General features: G+C 47.1%; 1 protein-coding gene across 1 annotated transcript; it reads left to right on the top strand.

Annotated features, from left to right (window-relative positions):
* Window positions 1-272: 272 nt before the first annotated feature.
* Window positions 273-13,825, top strand: ttc9b (tetratricopeptide repeat domain 9B). Its single transcript, XM_068745627.1, has 3 exons — window positions 273-684; window positions 12,762-12,944; window positions 13,731-13,825. Exons 1-3 carry the CDS (start codon window positions 333-335, stop codon window positions 13,823-13,825), a joined length of 630 nt encoding a protein of 209 aa, XP_068601728.1. The 5' UTR covers window positions 273-332.
* The last annotated feature ends 4,106 nt before the right edge of the window (window positions 13,826-17,931 follow it).

Genomic DNA, 17,931 nt, shown 5'->3' with positions numbered 1-17,931 from the left:
TCCTTCCGTGAGGAGGACCAAAACGATGAATCCGGTTTTTACTGTGTTTGGGAGATACGCGGCGTGTCTGTCGGCATTTTAAGTCTTATTTTTATCTTATTGTAACGGCAAATGCCCTTTAACTTTATTTTAGGTAAATTCACTCAGCAGAGGCTTCAACCGCGCGGGACGTCTCCGTTTTCTCGGCGGCATTTGGAGTCTCGTCGTCTCTCCGGTGTCGCCGCCTCATCCCGCGTCCTTTATGCGCAGCGCGCCGGTTCGATCCACCGCCCGCAAAACACACACCCGTGTCCGAGCGCCATGGCCCGCTCCAGGCGATTTCACTGAGAGACATGGAAGCCAAGCAACACCAGATAAAGAGCCTTAAGAGCTACCCGGAGACCGGCGGCCGGAGCCTGGCGGCGGCCGCCGGAGGTGACGGCGCCGCCGAAATGGAGATGGAGACGAAGATCCAAAAGGCCATCGACTTCAAGGCCGAGGGACACCGCTGCTACAAGGAGAAGAAATTCAGGGAAGCCATCGGCAAGTACCACCGGGCGCTCCTGCAGCTGAAAGGCGTGCACGTCGCCGACGGGACGACGGGATCCGAGGTCAACCTGCTGAGCCAAGCCGCGGCCAAGCTGACCGAGGAGCAGCGGGGAGCCGTGGAGAGCACCGAGATCGAGTGTTACGACAGCCTGACAGGTGAGGGGGGGGGGGGGGGGGGTGCTGCAGACACCATGGTTCCGTCCAGTTCATTGGGTTCCACATTAACGCAGCGTTTATTCCAGAATCACAATTGACGATTACCTTTATGATTATTACTCTAATGACAGCCTGTCTGTATGTTTTCCATTTTATTCAAACATATCTAATAAAAATAAGAGAAAGTTGAATCTAAATACATTTATACATAAAAACTAGAAAAGCACTCTGAGAGCGCAGACCTCCTCCAAGCAGCTCATTCCCCCCCTAATTAGATTTGCACCGTCCACATGTTGATCTGGATCAGCACCAAAAGGTTCTAAATTGTTCTTGGTATATCTTTGGTGTATCTTTATACACCAACCACGAAAAGTTAAAGTGAATCAGAGTTGATTTGTGTTTACAGATTTCTTAAAATTCTATATTTTTTCCTAACTCCATTCTGGATCCGATCCAGATGATATTCAGTGGATCGGATCGGATCCCCCCCACACTACATGACTGTGCTCAATTTCCATTTACATCGGTCGATAATCAACTCCATTGACAGCAATGTTACTGAAAATGTCAAACGGAGCCATAATCCAGGATCTCTTCTGGATCACCTGGATCATCATCTGTTCCTGGTAACATTTCCAGAACATTTTGAGTTATATTGCTAACAGACAAACAAACCAACGGCGGCAACAACATCACCTCCTCGGCGGAGGAAATCATGGGAGCAAAAGACTCAGCGATGTGTGGACGTTCACCACTCTGTTGAACATCCCAGAATCTCACAGTGAGTGATGCAAAGGCACTAGAAACGGGAAGTAAACTACAACTAGACGCACAAATCGAGTTTACGCCTGTCATTCAGAGTTTGTGCAGCTATGTGACGTCACAGAATCATAATAGAGTATCTGTGAGACGCCGCTGCAGCCACACGGCCTGCGTCTCATTGGAGGAGTGGTCGTCTCCTCATCAGATGGTCAGTCCGAGGAGGCTCTGCAGCCAACTTTGAATGGTGTGAATGTTGCCCCTCCTGGTACCAGCGCTGTATGAATGTTGGCGTGAATGCTGGCTGGGATTGTAAAGCGCTTAGAAGTGAGTCACAAGAGAAAAGCACTGTGTAATCCAGTCCGTCTGCAACTCAGTGATATCTATTTAAATGCTCAATTTACTGTGCTGCAGCCACAAATTAAAGATATAATAACCAGCTAGTTTTGCTGAAGGAATGTATATTATGTAATACTGACTATCCGCTCAGAACTTCAGATGAGGAGTGTTTAAGTCCAGGGGGATGATGCACATACATTGTGTTTACTTACTGATTTGGATTCTTGATTCTGTACTTTTGTTTGTCTGTGAAAGCACTTTGTGAATTTTATTTATTGAAAGGTGCTATATAAATAAAGCATGTTATTATTATTATTATTATTATCTCTGCACACAGTATGAGGATGATGAGTTTTTGGATCTTGAGCGTGGTACAATGTTGTGTCTGGCTGCTGCCCAGTCAGTCGGCTGTGATGCATTAAAGGTCGCCTTGTTCTGCACAGCGTTCAGGGCCTGTTCAGGTTCTGTTCAGGGCCTGTTCCTGCAGGGAGGTGAAAATCATGTGGGAGGGAAGTAATAGAGGAGGAAATAAGTAGAAGGGGGGGGGGTGGGGAGCAGCTTCCTAGATATACCGTGCGACAGATGGAGAGAAAGGAAGTCAGAGTGGTGAAAGAGAGGCGGCGAGAAGAAGAGTGAAAAGCAGTGGAACAGAAGGGGGCGAGTAGAGGGGGGGAGGAAGGGACGGCTAGCACGCGACAGGGAGCCATATTTACCATGGCAACCATCTCTGGGCCTTTTCCCTGTAGGTGTATTACCACAGCTCATACCCTCCCCTCCCTCCCGATAAATCCTGTCTTTGTCATCTTGTGGTTTTTCTTTGGGGCTATCTTCACTCAAAATGCTTTCATCAGCTGTTGTCAACAATTCCCCCCCCCCAGCCCATTGTTTCCCACTGAAGATGTACACTCAGTGGATTTAAAAATGCACCACTCAGCTTATTTGTAAATTTTCTCAGGCAGTTTTGAGTCGAAGAAAATATTTTCTCAGATTTGGCCCAGAATGAGTGGTGTGTTTTTAAATGGCTTGCGTGTCTTTAATACAAGCTCAGTAATCTCCTGTAACAGCTGTGAAAATCGTGCATTTATTGTTGAGTGAACCTTTGTTGTTCATAGCGGCAGGACAGTGAGCTCTGTGATGCAGAGCAATACAACCCATTGATCTTTAGCTTTAGGGGAAATTCTAGTAGGACTGATTGGATTTATTGACAATGATAGAAATGTAGAACTTTGCAGCCTTATCTTTAAGTATTGCACTTAAATTCTTTGGGCTGGACATTGTCTTTTTATTAAGATGTCTTCTTAGCTCTTTAATCCAAATAATAACGAACAATTTTAGCTCAGTCTGTCACAGCTTGAGGATTAACAGCATTTTGCACGTCTTTAAAGTTTGAACAACATATTTATTAAATTAATAACAGTATTTAGTGATTATACTAGTATTTATAATAAACTAGGAGATTATTGCACGACTCAGCACAAGAATATTTATTATTATAATGTTGTAGACATTCACATCACATCCAAGGTTACGTTCAGGCTGCATTGTTTTCAATACTGGCTCTATTCTATTATTAGAAGTACAACAATGAGAGTTTATTTCATGAGCAACTTCCGGCTGCAGACCTTCGTTCTCTGCTGCAGGGCAGACGATGGTCGCCCTGTTATATGAACAAGGAGCTGTTTGATTGGCCGACTCCCTCTGACACGTGATACCAGAGCATCAGCAGCAGAAGTCCAACGTGTGTTGGTGTGTGTGTGTGTGTGTGTGTGTTGCTTGCATCCCTGATCGTCCTCTGCTGACACAGCTGATCATGTGCGTGAAATCTTGATGTGTTTTGATTTCATGTTGAGCGAATCAGCCATCAGCTAAATCCTGATAGAAAACACAAGACTGAAAGATTTAAGATGCTAAATATGAGCGTGATATAATTCATGTGTATGACCCCCCCCCCCCCCATCCTTTCCAGTGCTGTCACTCAGCAAAGCCCCCAATGCTGCACCCCAGCTGCCGCATTGAATTCTGTTAGCATGTTCATTCTAAATGCATCAATATTAAGCGGCTCACTTTACCAAATTGCACCAAATTAATTAAATGACTTCCCCCGAGCCTCCAGCAACTCGCGTGCCAAGCCTGAAGTAAATCAGGGGAACGACTGAAGTACAGACAGACAGAGATTCATTGCATTATGGAAAGAAGAGTGAATAAAGAGAGAAGCGCCTCACATCACCCGATTCTGTCAAAGAGACGGGACGAGAGAAGACGGATGACCTGCTCGCAGGCCTTGTTGAGGAGACACCCCAACGGCGTGTCCCTTGTGGGGCTGCATGCATGAACCCCACCATCTGAATGTCTGGCAGTTCACAGGGGAGCAGCATTTTGGTCAGAGGCGGACTGCCTGCCTCCTTCACCATCCACCCACTACACACACACACATCCAGAAATAACCCTTGTGGCAGCAGGTTGTTTGCTCCTTTATCTGATGATGATGATGATCAGGAGGAAGTGCTTCTACGCAGCTGAGAAGCTGTAGCTTCAATCAGTTCAGATCCGTGTCGGAGAATGTTCATGGCTGCATATGAGAATGTTCATCACTCGTTCACCGGAGCTGGAACAACTCGGGGTTCGGTGTCTTGCTCAAAGATACAGAGGCCGGGGTATTGAACCACCAATGCTGAGCTTAAACAGGGAGCGGGAAGGGGTGATGCTGCGGTGAGATGGCTTTTCATTTCGTCTTACTCACTCTGATCGCTGGCTGGAATCTCCCTTTGTTCCTCCTGACTGACTCAACTGTGAAGCCGCAGACTGGGGTGAGGAGCAGCAGGAGGAAACGGGCCGGAGAGGAGCAGCAGGAGGAAACGGGCCGGAGAGGAGTAGCAGGAGGAAACGGGCCGGAGAGGAGCAGCAGGAGGAAACATTCCGGAGAGGAGCAGCAGGAGGAAACGAGCCGGAGAGGAGCAGCAGGAGGAAACGGGCCGGAGAGGAGTAGCAGGAGGAAACGAGCCGGAGAGGAGCAGCAGGAGGAAACGGGCCGGAGAGGAGTAGCAGGAGGAAACGAGCCGGAGAGGAGTAGCAGGAGAAAACGGGCCGGAGAGGAGCAGCAGGAGGAAACGGGCCGGAGAGGAGTAGCAGGAGGAAACGGGCCGGAGAGGAGTAGCAGGAGGAAACGGGCCGGAGAGGAGCAGCAGGAGGAAACGTTCCAGAGAGGAGCAGCAGGAGGAAACATTCCGGAGAGGAGCAGCAGGAGGAAACGGGCCGGAGAGGAGTAGCAGGAGGAAACGGGCCGGAGAGGAGCAGCAAGAGGAAACGGGCCGGAGAGAAGCAGCAGGAGGAAACGGGCCGGAGAGGAGCAGCAGGAGGAAACGGGCCGGAGAGAAGCAGCAGGAGGAAACGGGCCGGAGAGGAGCAGCAGGAGGAAACGGGCCGGAGAGGAGCAGCAGGAGGAAACGGGCCAAGCCGTTTGTTTGGTGACGCCGCCGGCAGCATTCTTATCAGCTGATTGCCACGCTGTTCATCCTGCCGATGCTCCGGTCAGCCTCAGGGAACCTGCTCGTTTTCGGAGAGACCAGCTGCTCGGTTTGACTTTAGAACATTCATTTCATGCTATCTTATCTTCTCTTAATTACGATTCCATTCGGCTTTAATTTCCTGTTTTGGGATTTATGTCCCGGCAGTAAAGCAAAGGGTTGCAAATTAAAAACAATGTCTCGGAAAATGCTAAAATGGCCCTGAGAACTCCGGAGTCGGCTAGTAAGTCAGGTTTTGTTACTATTCATAAAAAATAAAGCAACTTAAATGACAAAAAAAAACAAACATTTTGTTCCAAAAAACAAAAGTTCACATGTCTTCCTGGTAAGAGCTGAATGATGAGAAAACAATTTCAATCTGAAAGCACCACATTCATCCTGATTCTTACCACGCAGGCATCACTGAGACGATCAGCCATGCCAGATGTTGTCATGCGCACGCTGTGATCACATCTCTGCAGATGTAATGCAGTAAGGAAAATATGAGCCTGCCTCTCCTCTGCCTCTAACCAGTGTGTTGTACATTTGGCCCTTGTTGAAGTCGGACGCATAAACATCAGGAAGCACGGTGTTGTGGTCCGGCTGCTTCTCTAGAACGTTGTCAGGATGGCGTTGAGTCCAGCTGCCCTTCATTTAAGGAGATCACGCCTTTGATCCTGGTTTCCTTGTTACTTTTACAAAAGGTAGCCATGTTTGAAGATGCTTTGCTCCCAGCCCATTTGAGAGGGCGTGGTCCAATGGGAACGTGACATCATCGTACATCTTCCCCAGACGTGAATGAAAAGACCCATGGATGCCTTTAATCACACGAAGCACACAGATTCAGCTCACATGCTCGCACCGGGTGAAGTTGTGCCTTTAGCATCATTGACGAGACGCAGAGGACGGGTTGGTTCACAGTCAACTCTAAACCACCGCTGGTGAACAAGCGAGGCTGACAAAAGCAGAACAGAGCAGGAAACTCCTTCCTTTCACCTCCTGCCAGCTCCATCACCCGGGGATGTGATAAAGGCAGGAACGAGTGAGGATGAGAGCGATGGGATGGATGAATGTTCATACTGTGTGCTTGTGGAAGCAGCTGGGAGAGGTGAAAGACGGGTGCAGCACTTGTAGAGTGATGAAGAGCAACGTGTTTGTCGGAGGAGGAAACGGATGTTGTGTCTGTACTGACGAGCGACTGGGACCGATCTCCGGACTCTGGAATCGGCGCCATTTATCGAGTCACTGTTTTTTAATGCTTTTTACTTTTTCTGTTTATTTCACACTAACAGAGAGAACCCAAAAGTAAAACATTCCCTCTCAGCAGCTTACTAGCATAGAATGAGAAATAAGTCTTTGTGTGCAATCCCCTCCAGCAATATTGCAATTATCACATTGGACTGACACCTCCGGGGTTTATTTACATGCGTTGGTTGCACCCGTGTGTTTGTGTGTTTGTGCGTTTGTGTGTTTGCGTGTTTGTGTAGCACAGTGCGGACGCCTGCGATTTAGACCTTTGGATCCTTTTTTTGGTGTCGACTGACAGGACTGACAGTTGTGTGAAGCGATGAATAAATTGAACGTGTCTGTCAAAGCTTCTTTTTTTAGCCCGTAGTTGAAACTCGTGGCATCAGCTGACAGGAAACTGAAACAGATGCCCCTTTCTGACACCCTTGGGGAGGCATGTGCGAGATGGTGATAGAGAAATGCAGAGTATTTACCCTCTGTAAGCCATCGGTAATGAGAGTTTGCTGAAGCCATTTGTGCGGATCTAACCGCCCTGCTCCACCAGACGGCACAGATTAAACCAATTGGCTGTTTAAATTTATCCTCTGAGCTCCATGCTGATAAAAAGCTGAGCTGACGGAAGGCTTTACGTCACGCGCTGCCCAGTCCAAACAGCGCCATCCAAATTGAAACCTAATTTTAATTTCCTCTCACTCCCACTGCTCCCACCATCGTATACTCAAGGAGCAGGCTTTGACGTGTATTTTAACTTCAGTAGTAAAGTTCGTAAAGAAGGTAGAGGACTTCTGTACCTTTAGGGTCCGCAGCGCAGAGTGATGGAGAGAATGTGGACAGGAAGTGAAGAATCGCGTGCAGGCAGGCTGGAACGGGTGGAGGAACGTATCAGGTGTGCTCTGTGATAGGACAAGCCCATTGCAGGTGGCCTGATGGTGCGGCTGCTTCAGAGAGTGGACAGGTGTCTGTGGCTCTGCTCCAAGGTTTCTGTCTGTTACAGTCACTATGAATAGAAATGATGCATCATGAAGACAGATTCATATTAAAAAAGTAATACACGAGCAGGTAGGATAACCTGGAGGTCATTGGCGCTGCGCTTCCATCGATGTTAGATGTGTTGGAACTCCTTTCATCCTGACACGCCCTTCGTGGAAACAAACTCCAATTTTACATCCAAACAACCAACATCTTATTCAGCACTGCAATCATTGGCAGATCCGTATACGCCATCATTGGATGCTCGCCGCGTCCGTGATGCAGCGATGACAGGCTGCCAGTATGTGGTTGTATCATTTACTGAAATGAAGAACGTTCCTGCTGTAGCTATGAATTTACTTTAGGCACTTTGTGTAAAAGCTTTACTACCTCACAGATTGCCGGCGACTCCATCCCCGTCTGGGCCAACAAGACATTTGGCCTTTCCAGAGACTCTCATCTGTCTTGTACGCTCGCTCCGATGCACGGAGTCCCTTCATCACTGCTGCCGCTCATATACAAGTAAACCCGATAAGATACAGGAAGTGGAGCCCAAAGTTCTGCCGGAACGAAGGCGGGAGTCTGCCCTGTGTCCTCAGATAACACCGATCAATGATCAGGAGACAGCCCAGCTAAGGACCGTTTTCAGTCCAGGAGTTCAACTGCCATGACAACTTCAATAAAAGTCACTTTCATGCTGTGTTAAACTGCAACTGCCGATTATATGAAAGTCTGGTTTTACTCATGACAACGGTAAAGTAATGGAGCCTCTCCTTTTCTTAAAGCACATCCTGTAAAATAAGAGTAGCTGTGACGAGATAAATACAACCATAATCACGTGAGGGCTTTGTTTCCTCTAAAGGCCTCGAGGAAAAACCATTAAGACCTGCCCCGAGTGCCATGAACTAGCAGGACAGCTGAAGTTCGGGAATCTGCGGTGTGCAATGGAGAACATGAAATGATTTCATCATCAGGGAGGCGATAGCTTCCTCAGTCGTATAAATATTTAAGTAGATGAGCATTAATCCCGAGTCGGCGACTATTTTCGGAGAGCGGGACGGTGTAGGCGGGTGTAAATGATGGAGTAAAGAAATGCGTGGCGACAGCGCAGCAAAGCAGACGACCTTAATAAGGACGGTATCAGCAAAACTGCTGGATTAAAGTCGTCCTTCTGGCTGTAAGAATTTGCCCAGCTCCTGGGCCGGTCTTTACAATAACCCACAAGCAGCAGTGAACTTCCCTTTGCCTCCCTGGCAAGACTAATGCCCCAGGTTCCATGCGGCACCGTGGGTAATTCACGCCAATGTGTTTTGATGCGCCAGCAGTTTTAAAGCGGTGGCAGGCGGCGTCCGCGAGGAAATCCACATGTCAGCTGGGGGGGGGTTCTCGTTGGGTGACCAAACAGACGCTGTGCGGTAAGGCTCTGAAAGGATTCATGATATGCAGGATGAACTTTCAAAGGATTAGTCGGATAATGGAAGCGTTTACGACCCTTTACGCATCATTCAATGCCATCTTTATTCCACCGTACTGAGAGAAAAGGCTAAACACCTAAAACACCTAAACACGTACCTGCTGCACTATGGAAGTGACAACTTCCTGTAAAATGTGTAAAAAAAAAAAAACAGACATACAGCTTTGAAATAAAGATTTAACATTTGACCAGCAACTTAAACCAAGAAACCGAGAAACCGAGATATAAAGAATATAAAAAAGATTTTTTAAACATGATGATGCAAGTGCTGTCTGGTGAGGGCAGAGCGAACGCTGTGGTGATTCACGATGACGACTGCACGCCATAGTCATCCAAGAGGTGCAGCGAAAGGTGAGAGGAGGGAAGGGAAGGAAGAAACAGAATGCAGAGGACCGAAGGACGAGTTGGGGGGGGTGAGAACATGAGTGAGACTGACGGGTCTCTCCGTCTGCCGTTACCTTCCCGGAGACCTAATCACATGCTGGTGGACAGGAGACTAATGACCAGCGCCAAATGAGCCGGATCATGACGCCAGACCTGCTGGGATGGAGAGGGACAGGAGAGCGGGCCTGGGGGGGGGGGGGGGGGGGGGGGGGGGCAGGGTCCACCGGGAGGCTGCGGTGATGGAGTTGAAGCATGATCGACAATGTGCTGTTTCCCCTCTACTTGTCTTATCAGTCTCCTCTTGCCTGAAGTTTCACTGAACTGTCTTCATTTTGTTTTGTCAGTGCTGTCTGTGTCTTTATTTCTATCCTCCATTGCCCCCCCCCCCCGCTAACCCTAACCCTAACCCCCCCGTCTCTCTTGTCTTAATTCCTCTTCCTCTCAAATCGGTCTTTCCTTTATTCATCTCAGCTTTTGGCGCTTTGTCAGCTGCTGTGATGTTTTTCAGACGTGATGCTTCAGGCGCACCCGTGAGGCTCCTGAGCATCTGTTAACCCCTCCCACTCAACACCTCTCATTTGAAATCCACGCAAAAAACACACACACACACACACACATACACACACAGTCACATGACCACAAACACGCCCACATGCATCTGTTGCTTTATTCTGGGTTTCAGGCATTCAAACGTGTTCCAGTTAATTGTTCTGTTCTGTTTATCACCTTTTCTGCGCCACTAATTTCCTTAATCTCATTCTCCCTGCTCTCTCAACGTCTTTGTACATAAAGCCGTTGGGATTTATAATTTTTTTTATCAAAGCAAAAATCTGCAAACCACATCTGGTATTCTGTTCGGAGGTCTTTCATTGGAAAGCCCCGGTTCAGGCTTGGTACCGTGTCACTGGTATTGATGTGATGGACTGTTTCCATAATCGCTGCAGTTCACAGCCTCTTTGGCCTGAAACCCATTCTGCAAATCATTTTGTTTAAGAAATATGAAGAAATGAGTGAAAAATGAATTTAGGCGGCATCTTGAAATCACTTATTAAATCAAGTCCTCTTCGTCTTTCTATTTTATGTCGCAAGCCATTGAGCGGGTCCAGACCTCCAGGGTTGAGTCACTTCCTCTGATGTATTTTTCCTGCCTGCCTCTCCTGTCTATCGCTTTTTTAATAAAGTAGAAAGACCATCGGACCCACACGTCTCCCCGTGTAAGACGCTGGGACATCTTGGCTCCAGTGATGTTGTTTTACCATTTCTTTTATGGCGCCTCTGTCTGTCTGTCCCTGCACAGCCTCCACCAATGATCCAGCCATTATCACACCCTTAATGCATCTCACCACACTCTACATTTCCTCTGGCATGCCATCCATCTGTCTAATGGGCCAGTAGGGCGCGGCCAGCCACTCATTACTTGTGCACGCTGCTTTTTTTTGGATGGTTGTGTGAATTTGCGCAGATCTTCCTCACCACTTTTTGCAACCTTTGTTTGTTTTAACGTCATCTATTGGCAATGAGTTCTATCCATCCCCTCTGGTACCCAGGCCACCGCGAGCCTGTTTGCACCACTATGTCATTGGTAGCTACTGTATCTTCTGTGTGTGTGTGTGTGTGTGTGTGTGCAGGTGCCAGTGAACTCTCTTACCGAGTCAGCCATTAAGCCATTATGTAGTGTAACTGAATCCTCTGAAAGCTCTGCTCCCGTCCACTGCTGTGTGTGGGGGGGGGGGGGGGGGGTGATGGATGGGTGTGTGGAGGGATGAGTAGTCATCTTGTAGTTGGATGGAAACAAATAGAGGACTGGAGACGGGGAAGGGGGCGCAGGGGAAGAAGATTTGCACTGTAGCGAGATCGTAAAGTAGAAGAAGATAATAACTTTGACCTTCATCATGAGCTGAAAATAAGACGGTTGTTACGCCAAGTTTTGGTCATCTTACTGAAGGGGGGGGGGCATTGCAGCCTGGCCCACCTGACATTGTGAAAAAAGGTGCTACATAATAACACTAAATTGTAGCAGCGTTCAGACCCTTTTCACTTGAAAATATTTCATTTTAAAATAAATTCTGACGACATTCTGGATCCTGGAAACGCCTGAACGTCCTGTGACACGCATGCCAGACAATAACAACGTCAATAAGAGAGCTCTACGAAGTGTAACTTTCTATCCATCGAATTATTTTACTAGACTTTCGCTTCGTTTTTGATAATGGCCTGTTTCAGGGCGAAGTTCATGCAGACCTTCTGTGAGCCTCAAGGCAGTGACGTAAACACACAGACATGTGCATACACACACACACACACACACACACACACACACACACACACAACTCCAACCATTAAATACCAAAACACATTGATCACCATTGAGTGAGTCTGTCCAGGATGAATTATTTAGTGCTTTGCTCTTGTGTTGCTGACGGTTGAGGACAGACCCTCTACATCGAGTCTTTCAGACACTAACTGCTTTTACCCCCCCCCCCGCCTTCTTCTCCTCATCCAAACATTCCCCCAGAGCTCTCACCTCTCCTCCTCAGTTTTACCTCCCTCCTCCTGCTGCCATGCAACCGCTCCTTTCTCCCTGTCTCACACCCCCGACTCACCCTAACAGTTCCTGACTCATGTTATGTTACAGAGCTGCCACTAGCAGATGAGGGGAGGAAGGATGGAGGAGGGATGGAGGAGAGATGGAGGAGGGAAGGAGGGAAGATGGAGGAAGGATGGAGGAGGGATGGAGGAGGGATGGAAGAGGGATGGAGGAAGGATGGACGAAGGGTTCAAGGTTAGGGTGAAGGTCCTGGTGTAGATGTGACATCACAAGTATGAGGAGGGAGGATTAATGAAAAATAATTTATTTTATCATCACAGAGAGAGAAAAAATAAAAACATCACATTAGAAATAATTAGATTAGAGGCGATTGATGAAGACAGAATGGAATGGCTGTTAGAGCTTGTGTTCACTAAGAGAAGAGCAGCCCTTTAAAGGTTCTCCCTCGCCTCTTTAACGCAAGTCACGGACGTAAGACTCAAGCACCCTCGCAGCATTCAGACCTTCATCCTCCTCCTCCTCCTCCTCACGCCGAGGTCGAGCTCAACCGCGGCATGTAGAGACATCACTTTTCCTGCCGCAAGGCTTAAACTGCAAACACAACATATTCTATCTTCTGCACACCATAGATATATCAGCTATTTATAGTCAGCTCACATCCATCCTGAGGAAGCAGTGAGGAGACTAGGATTAACCCCCCGGCTAGGCACAGAGCAAGGGGTTGGCAAAAATATATATTCCCATCTTTGTTTTGCACTCGTGGGACATAGATGCCAGTTCAGCTTCATTTTTGCGCTCAAACTCCTTGTTGCGATCCCTTTTTAAGTTGCGCTGTCGTCTTGTGTCCTCTCAGCGTGCCTGCTGCAGTCCGAGCTGGTAAACTACGAGAGGGTGAAGGAGTACTGCCTGAAGGTGCTGAGCCACCAGCGGGACCACTTCAAGGCCATGTACCGAGCCGGCATTGCCTTCTATCACCTGGGCGACTACGATTGTGCCCTACACTACCTGCGCGATGCCAAGAACCGTGAGCCCACAGGTGAGGGGAACCCATCGGGCCTGTTGCACTCATCGGTCATGCAACCAATGGCTGCAGTGGGTTACTGCATGTTGATGCAGAATCAAACAGATTTATTGAAGCCAAGCTTGAGATTTAGAACATAATAACACTCCCATGTGTGTTGATTAGCGATATTTAACTATGTCTGAAACCTGCAGCTCATTTGTGTACGATAATAGACAATGGGGTCGTTTCATAATAATGTATTTATTATTTGTAGCATTTTTATGGTTGACATCTACTTATTTCTAAATTTAACAATAAATTAATAAAAGGTTTAAAGGTTTTTAGCCCCAAAATGTTATTTCTTCTACAAGATGAAGCCATTTTAATGTTCAGTCTGAGAAATAAAAGAAAATCTATTGTAAAGTTTAACAGGATCAATAAAGTGTAGAGATCCTCATTTTGTTTTTTCAGTCCACCTGCTCTGTAAAGAGTGAGGAGTGTGTTCATGTCCTCAGCATTTGTTACAGCTCAGCAAAAGTGCTGCGGAAATGCAGCCACAGAGACGGGACATGCAGCTCTGCAGTTTCAGTCGGACGAAATCCAACGCCAGACAGGGAAGCAGCCAGAAACCAAAGACACAAGAAAAGCTCTGTCAAGATGAGAATAAACAGGAAGCTCCATTTTTAATTATGGGCCTTATGTTTGTCCATGCAGGTCATTTTATTTAACTGCTGACTTTAGACTGCTTGATAATGTGACTCCTTGTATTTGGACCTTTCTGCCTCACATCTATTACAATTCTTTTTCTCGCCATCACAGACACTAACGTGCTGCGGTACATCCAGCTGACAGAGATGAAGATGAGCAAGAGTGGACAGCGGGAAAGGGAGAGCGGCAAGGAGACCCAGGGCTGACCTTTGACCCCTCAACCTTTGACTGAAGAAGCCACCCCTACACCGATCCTCCCTATCTGTCCCCTCCCACAGACCGAGGACCCAATCACCCGCGACACATATCAAACGCCGTCTGCAGCCCGACCTCCTAATCTCTTCCTGCTGTCCTTCTCCTCCCTCAGGTGCTCTGGCTCCTCTCCCTCTCGGTTCAGAAGGTCAAGCAAACACGGAAAGAAAATGAGAAACACGCTGTATGATACTGACACGACGTGTTTGAGTGAGACACACACATATGAATCATGGACATTTGACTTAGTAAATGTTTTAAACCATAGAATGCTTTTGGTTTCTGCTGTCTTGCTCATTCTCTTTGCCTTCTCGCCTCCTTCTTTTGAACCTTTCTGGAGTTGGGAAGCTCGACCACGCCGGAAGGAGGAGGGTGCGTGTGTGTGTGTGTGACATAAATCAAGCCCAATTTGATTGTACATTCTACCCCACTGGGCTCACTCAGGCCCCTTACTCAGACTATGGGACAGACTAGCACGACAAATCTTTCGACGAGGAGAGAAACACAACTTAATCTATCGCTCCTTCTATCCTAGATGCCATGTATCTCTGTTTCAATTCAAGGGCTAATGTGTAATCTGTCACTAGGATTCTGCTTTTAGTGCTTGTTGTCATTAGTTTGCTAATAGCAAAGCCTGGAATTCTTCAACGCTTCTCGGTGTCGTCGGATCTGCTGTTGTGGTGCGTCTTAAACTCGTTGTCTGACTGAAGCCCCACCTGGGTCACGTGTCACAGGTGATGCAGTTATGACCCGTTGAAGCCCCGCCCTCCCCTCTGTGCTCTCTCGGTAATGATGTCACACCGGAGAACAGCCCATGTCACCAGAGCTTTTCATTGGCTCGCTAGATGGAGATCCACTTTAAAAACAATTTCTGACCTTTTAGCGACGATGCTGAAGCTTCTTGATAAGGCTGTGAGGGCAGATGACGCAGCATTAGCATTAGCATTAGCCGACACCACTGATGCTTTGGTGTGTATCCACGGCCAGCTCTCAGAAGACTCATAGATAAGTTGCTACCGCTTCTGAATGAATATTGCTTTGATACAGGCTTAAATCTTTCTGCCCTGTTCTGCAAAAAGGATGAATTGGTGAACGCCTGATCTGAACTTCCCTCGACTCTGATGCCGTGAAACTCCTTCTGTGTGCAAGCGCACCGCCTGCATGCAACATGCGAGTCCAGAGAGTTCATATGTACAGGATGAGGGTTATAACAGCTCTTCTGCTTTCTGTCATGGCAAGATGCCACACTGTCTGCTCATATCTCCATTTTATGCATTAACCACAGAAAGTGGTGGCAGGCCAAGATCACAGCTTGAATAAGTAGATACATCTAGTAAAAAAAGAAAAAAAGAAAAAGGTCTTTAATGAAATAGGTTCGCCTTCTGCCTCCGGCAAGTTTAGAAATAAGAATTAAAAAAAGATGCTGTAAAAGATTCCCATCCCACATGTGCCCCCTGACCTTCTAGGAAGTATAGGGACCTAATTGTGTCAATGTAACCCTGGAGAGACGTGCCATGCTGGGAGAAGACCGGCATGACACAGAGGGGGGGGGTCCCCCCGGGGGGGGGGAAGTCAGCCATCATCAGCTCCAGTGAAGCAGCTTCAGCTTTACAGAAGAATTACAGGATTACAGCAGAGGAGAATTATTATCGTAGCTAAGCATGAAAGCCTTACATGATGAAGTCAATCTCCAGTCATTACTCTGCCACAATCTTAACCTGAATGCAGAGATTCAGGAGGATTCAGTAAACAGCTGAATGTTCTCCTGGTCTTATCGGCTGCCTGTCTTCAACATGGTGACGTTTTTGGTTAGCACTCCCATGTCTGAATGCTAATAGGAGTTTATAGTTATATTCAGAATTGTTTTCTTAGCACAAAAACTTGAAGCAGGTAGCTTATCAACAGTATTTTGAACAAACATGTGATTTTGTCAGCGTTGGACACAGACGCCTTCCTCGCTCTCACCTCCATACTCTGATATCCCAGAGGAAATAAATCAGAACAACAGCGAGGAAGAGACGGAGAGTCTCCATGGCTGCCTGCCTGACCCACAGGTCCCTCGGGGACAGCTCTCCTCCCGTGGTCCTCTCTCCGTGGCACCAGCCCACCTCTTGTTTTTGTCTCGCCGTGCCAAGTCATTCAAGTTCAACGTGCGCTGCAACTGTCTTGGGGATAAACAGGCACAACCAGAACCGGTTCAGTCGCGGCTAATTGGTTCTTGATTAACGGCAGCGCCGGCTCCGAGGTCGTTACCGTTGTGTGTAATCTGACAACACGCCGTCAGGGCAAAAGAGATGCTCAATCCGTGCATCCCTGTAGCTTTGAAAAGAAACAACAAAAAGCACAACAACAAAAAAAAGAGACTGAAAAGTCTGAAAATCTACTGGCTGTGCTGTTTTTGCTCTTTTGTTGATGTCATTTGAGGTAAATGTTTGTCAAATGTCAGAGTAGTTTTTGTGAATATAGGATACAAATGTAAAAAAAAAAAAAAGAAGAGTCTATGGTTGTGAAAAGCTTTACTCTAGTTTGTTATTCTTACAATTAATTTAAGAAAAGAAAAGTAAGAGATAGAACAATTATCTTTCTATGGCTCCTCTACAGAGCCGCTTCGTGGCCGTCTGTACTTGTTGGTATTTCTGTTGACGTCAGAAATACATCCCTGGTTTTACTGAACTGCTATCCCAGGAATGCACTATTGACTGGTAAATGAAGATTATGAATAAAGTTTCATTCAAACAAAGAGGGATGTTGCCGTGTGGTCAGAGTGTGTTTACAGGAGGTCGGGTGTGCTACTGCTGCTTTTGGGGGGGGGGTGCTGTGCCAGATGTCTGTGGTCCACTTCCCCTCGCTACTTGAGGCACAATGCACCCAAATATGTGCAATTAAGTAAATTAAGTCTAGGTGCATTGTTGGAAATGTAGGCACCAAATCTCAACAATAAAAAAAAGGATAATTTCTCTGGTTCTGTTGCAGTGATTAATACTTTTTATAGAAGACCATCACGATATTCTAAAATCACGCTGCTTGTTGTTCTATCTGGACTCTACATATGAAGAAGAACAACTTGCACACGGTTCTCTCGAGGAGTTCTAAGCTAAAAGTGCTCAGGTAGTCAGTCCTAAGTCGCAGACAAATCAGGACAGGGACAGGAAATGAGGCGGTTCCAGAAAAATCAGGCAGAGGTCACAAACCGGGTCATCTGATTAGACAGGCAGACAGATCGCAAGGGGCAAGCAAAGAGACCGAATCCAGGAATCCGGGAATCAGGCAGGTGCGAAACACGGGCGAGCAATTTGGAACGCTTGAAGGTAGGAAACATCACTAACAACCTGGCAAGGCCGTGGTGCCTGAGCTGAGTATATGTACGGTCAGGGCTGATGAGAGATTAGCTGCATGGGAGAACAGGTGACCGGAATGAGCTGATTGCAGGAGGAGGATCTGGAAGACAGAAGTTAGTGCCTGGAAACGCACCGGCCCGCCTCAAGCTGTGACACCCAGTATAGTTGAATTCAGCCTGGTGAGGAAATGTTTTAGGAGACAAAGAAGGTGAAGACAGAGAATGTTTTTCTGTGAGAGAGAGCGAGAGAGACAACACATCTCTGTGTGCGAGTTACAATCCCACCAGGCGATGTTCATCCTGCCTCTCTGATGGCTCTTAAACACCTTTGTTCCTCCATTCCTTTTCCTGCCCATCGTCCCTTTCCCCCTCTTTTTCTTTGTTGTTGCTTTTAATAGCATCACCATGAAGTGAAGAGGGGTTGCTAGGTAACTGGCCAGCGTCAGTAGGGTTGTTTGATTGCAGTCACACTGACAGACACAACTCCTGGAGTCTGTGAGAATCTTTGTGTGATTGTATTTATATTTTTGCCGCATGTGCATTGTTCATTCATTTGTTAAAACTAAATTATATTCTTATATAAATAGTCAGTGTCCTCAAAATGCATCGACTCTTTGGCATTGTGTAAACACTGCGAGTCAAAATGTTTGGATGTTTTATCACTGCGACAGATGGCCATTGAAATATCCCCCATGTCCTCCTCTCAGCCTGAGCCGAGTCCTT

The sequence above is a fragment of the Brachionichthys hirsutus genome, chromosome 11 (assembly GCF_040956055.1).
Source record: "Brachionichthys hirsutus isolate HB-005 chromosome 11, CSIRO-AGI_Bhir_v1, whole genome shotgun sequence".
NCBI classification, from domain to species: domain Eukaryota; kingdom Metazoa; phylum Chordata; class Actinopteri; order Lophiiformes; family Brachionichthyidae; genus Brachionichthys; species Brachionichthys hirsutus.
This window is presented reverse-complemented; position numbering and strand designations above follow the sequence as displayed.

Coding starts and splice junctions, on each gene's coding strand:
- ttc9b (XM_068745627.1), top strand. CDS start 333: ATGGAAGCCAAGCAACACCAGATAAAGAGCCTTAAGAGCTACCCGGAG. Junction 685..12,761: donor GTGTTACGACAGCCTGACAG/GTGAGGGGGGGG, acceptor GTGTCCTCTCAG/CGTGCCTGCTGCAGTCCGAG. Junction 12,945..13,730: donor CAAGAACCGTGAGCCCACAG/GTGAGGGGAACC, acceptor TCGCCATCACAG/ACACTAACGTGCTGCGGTAC.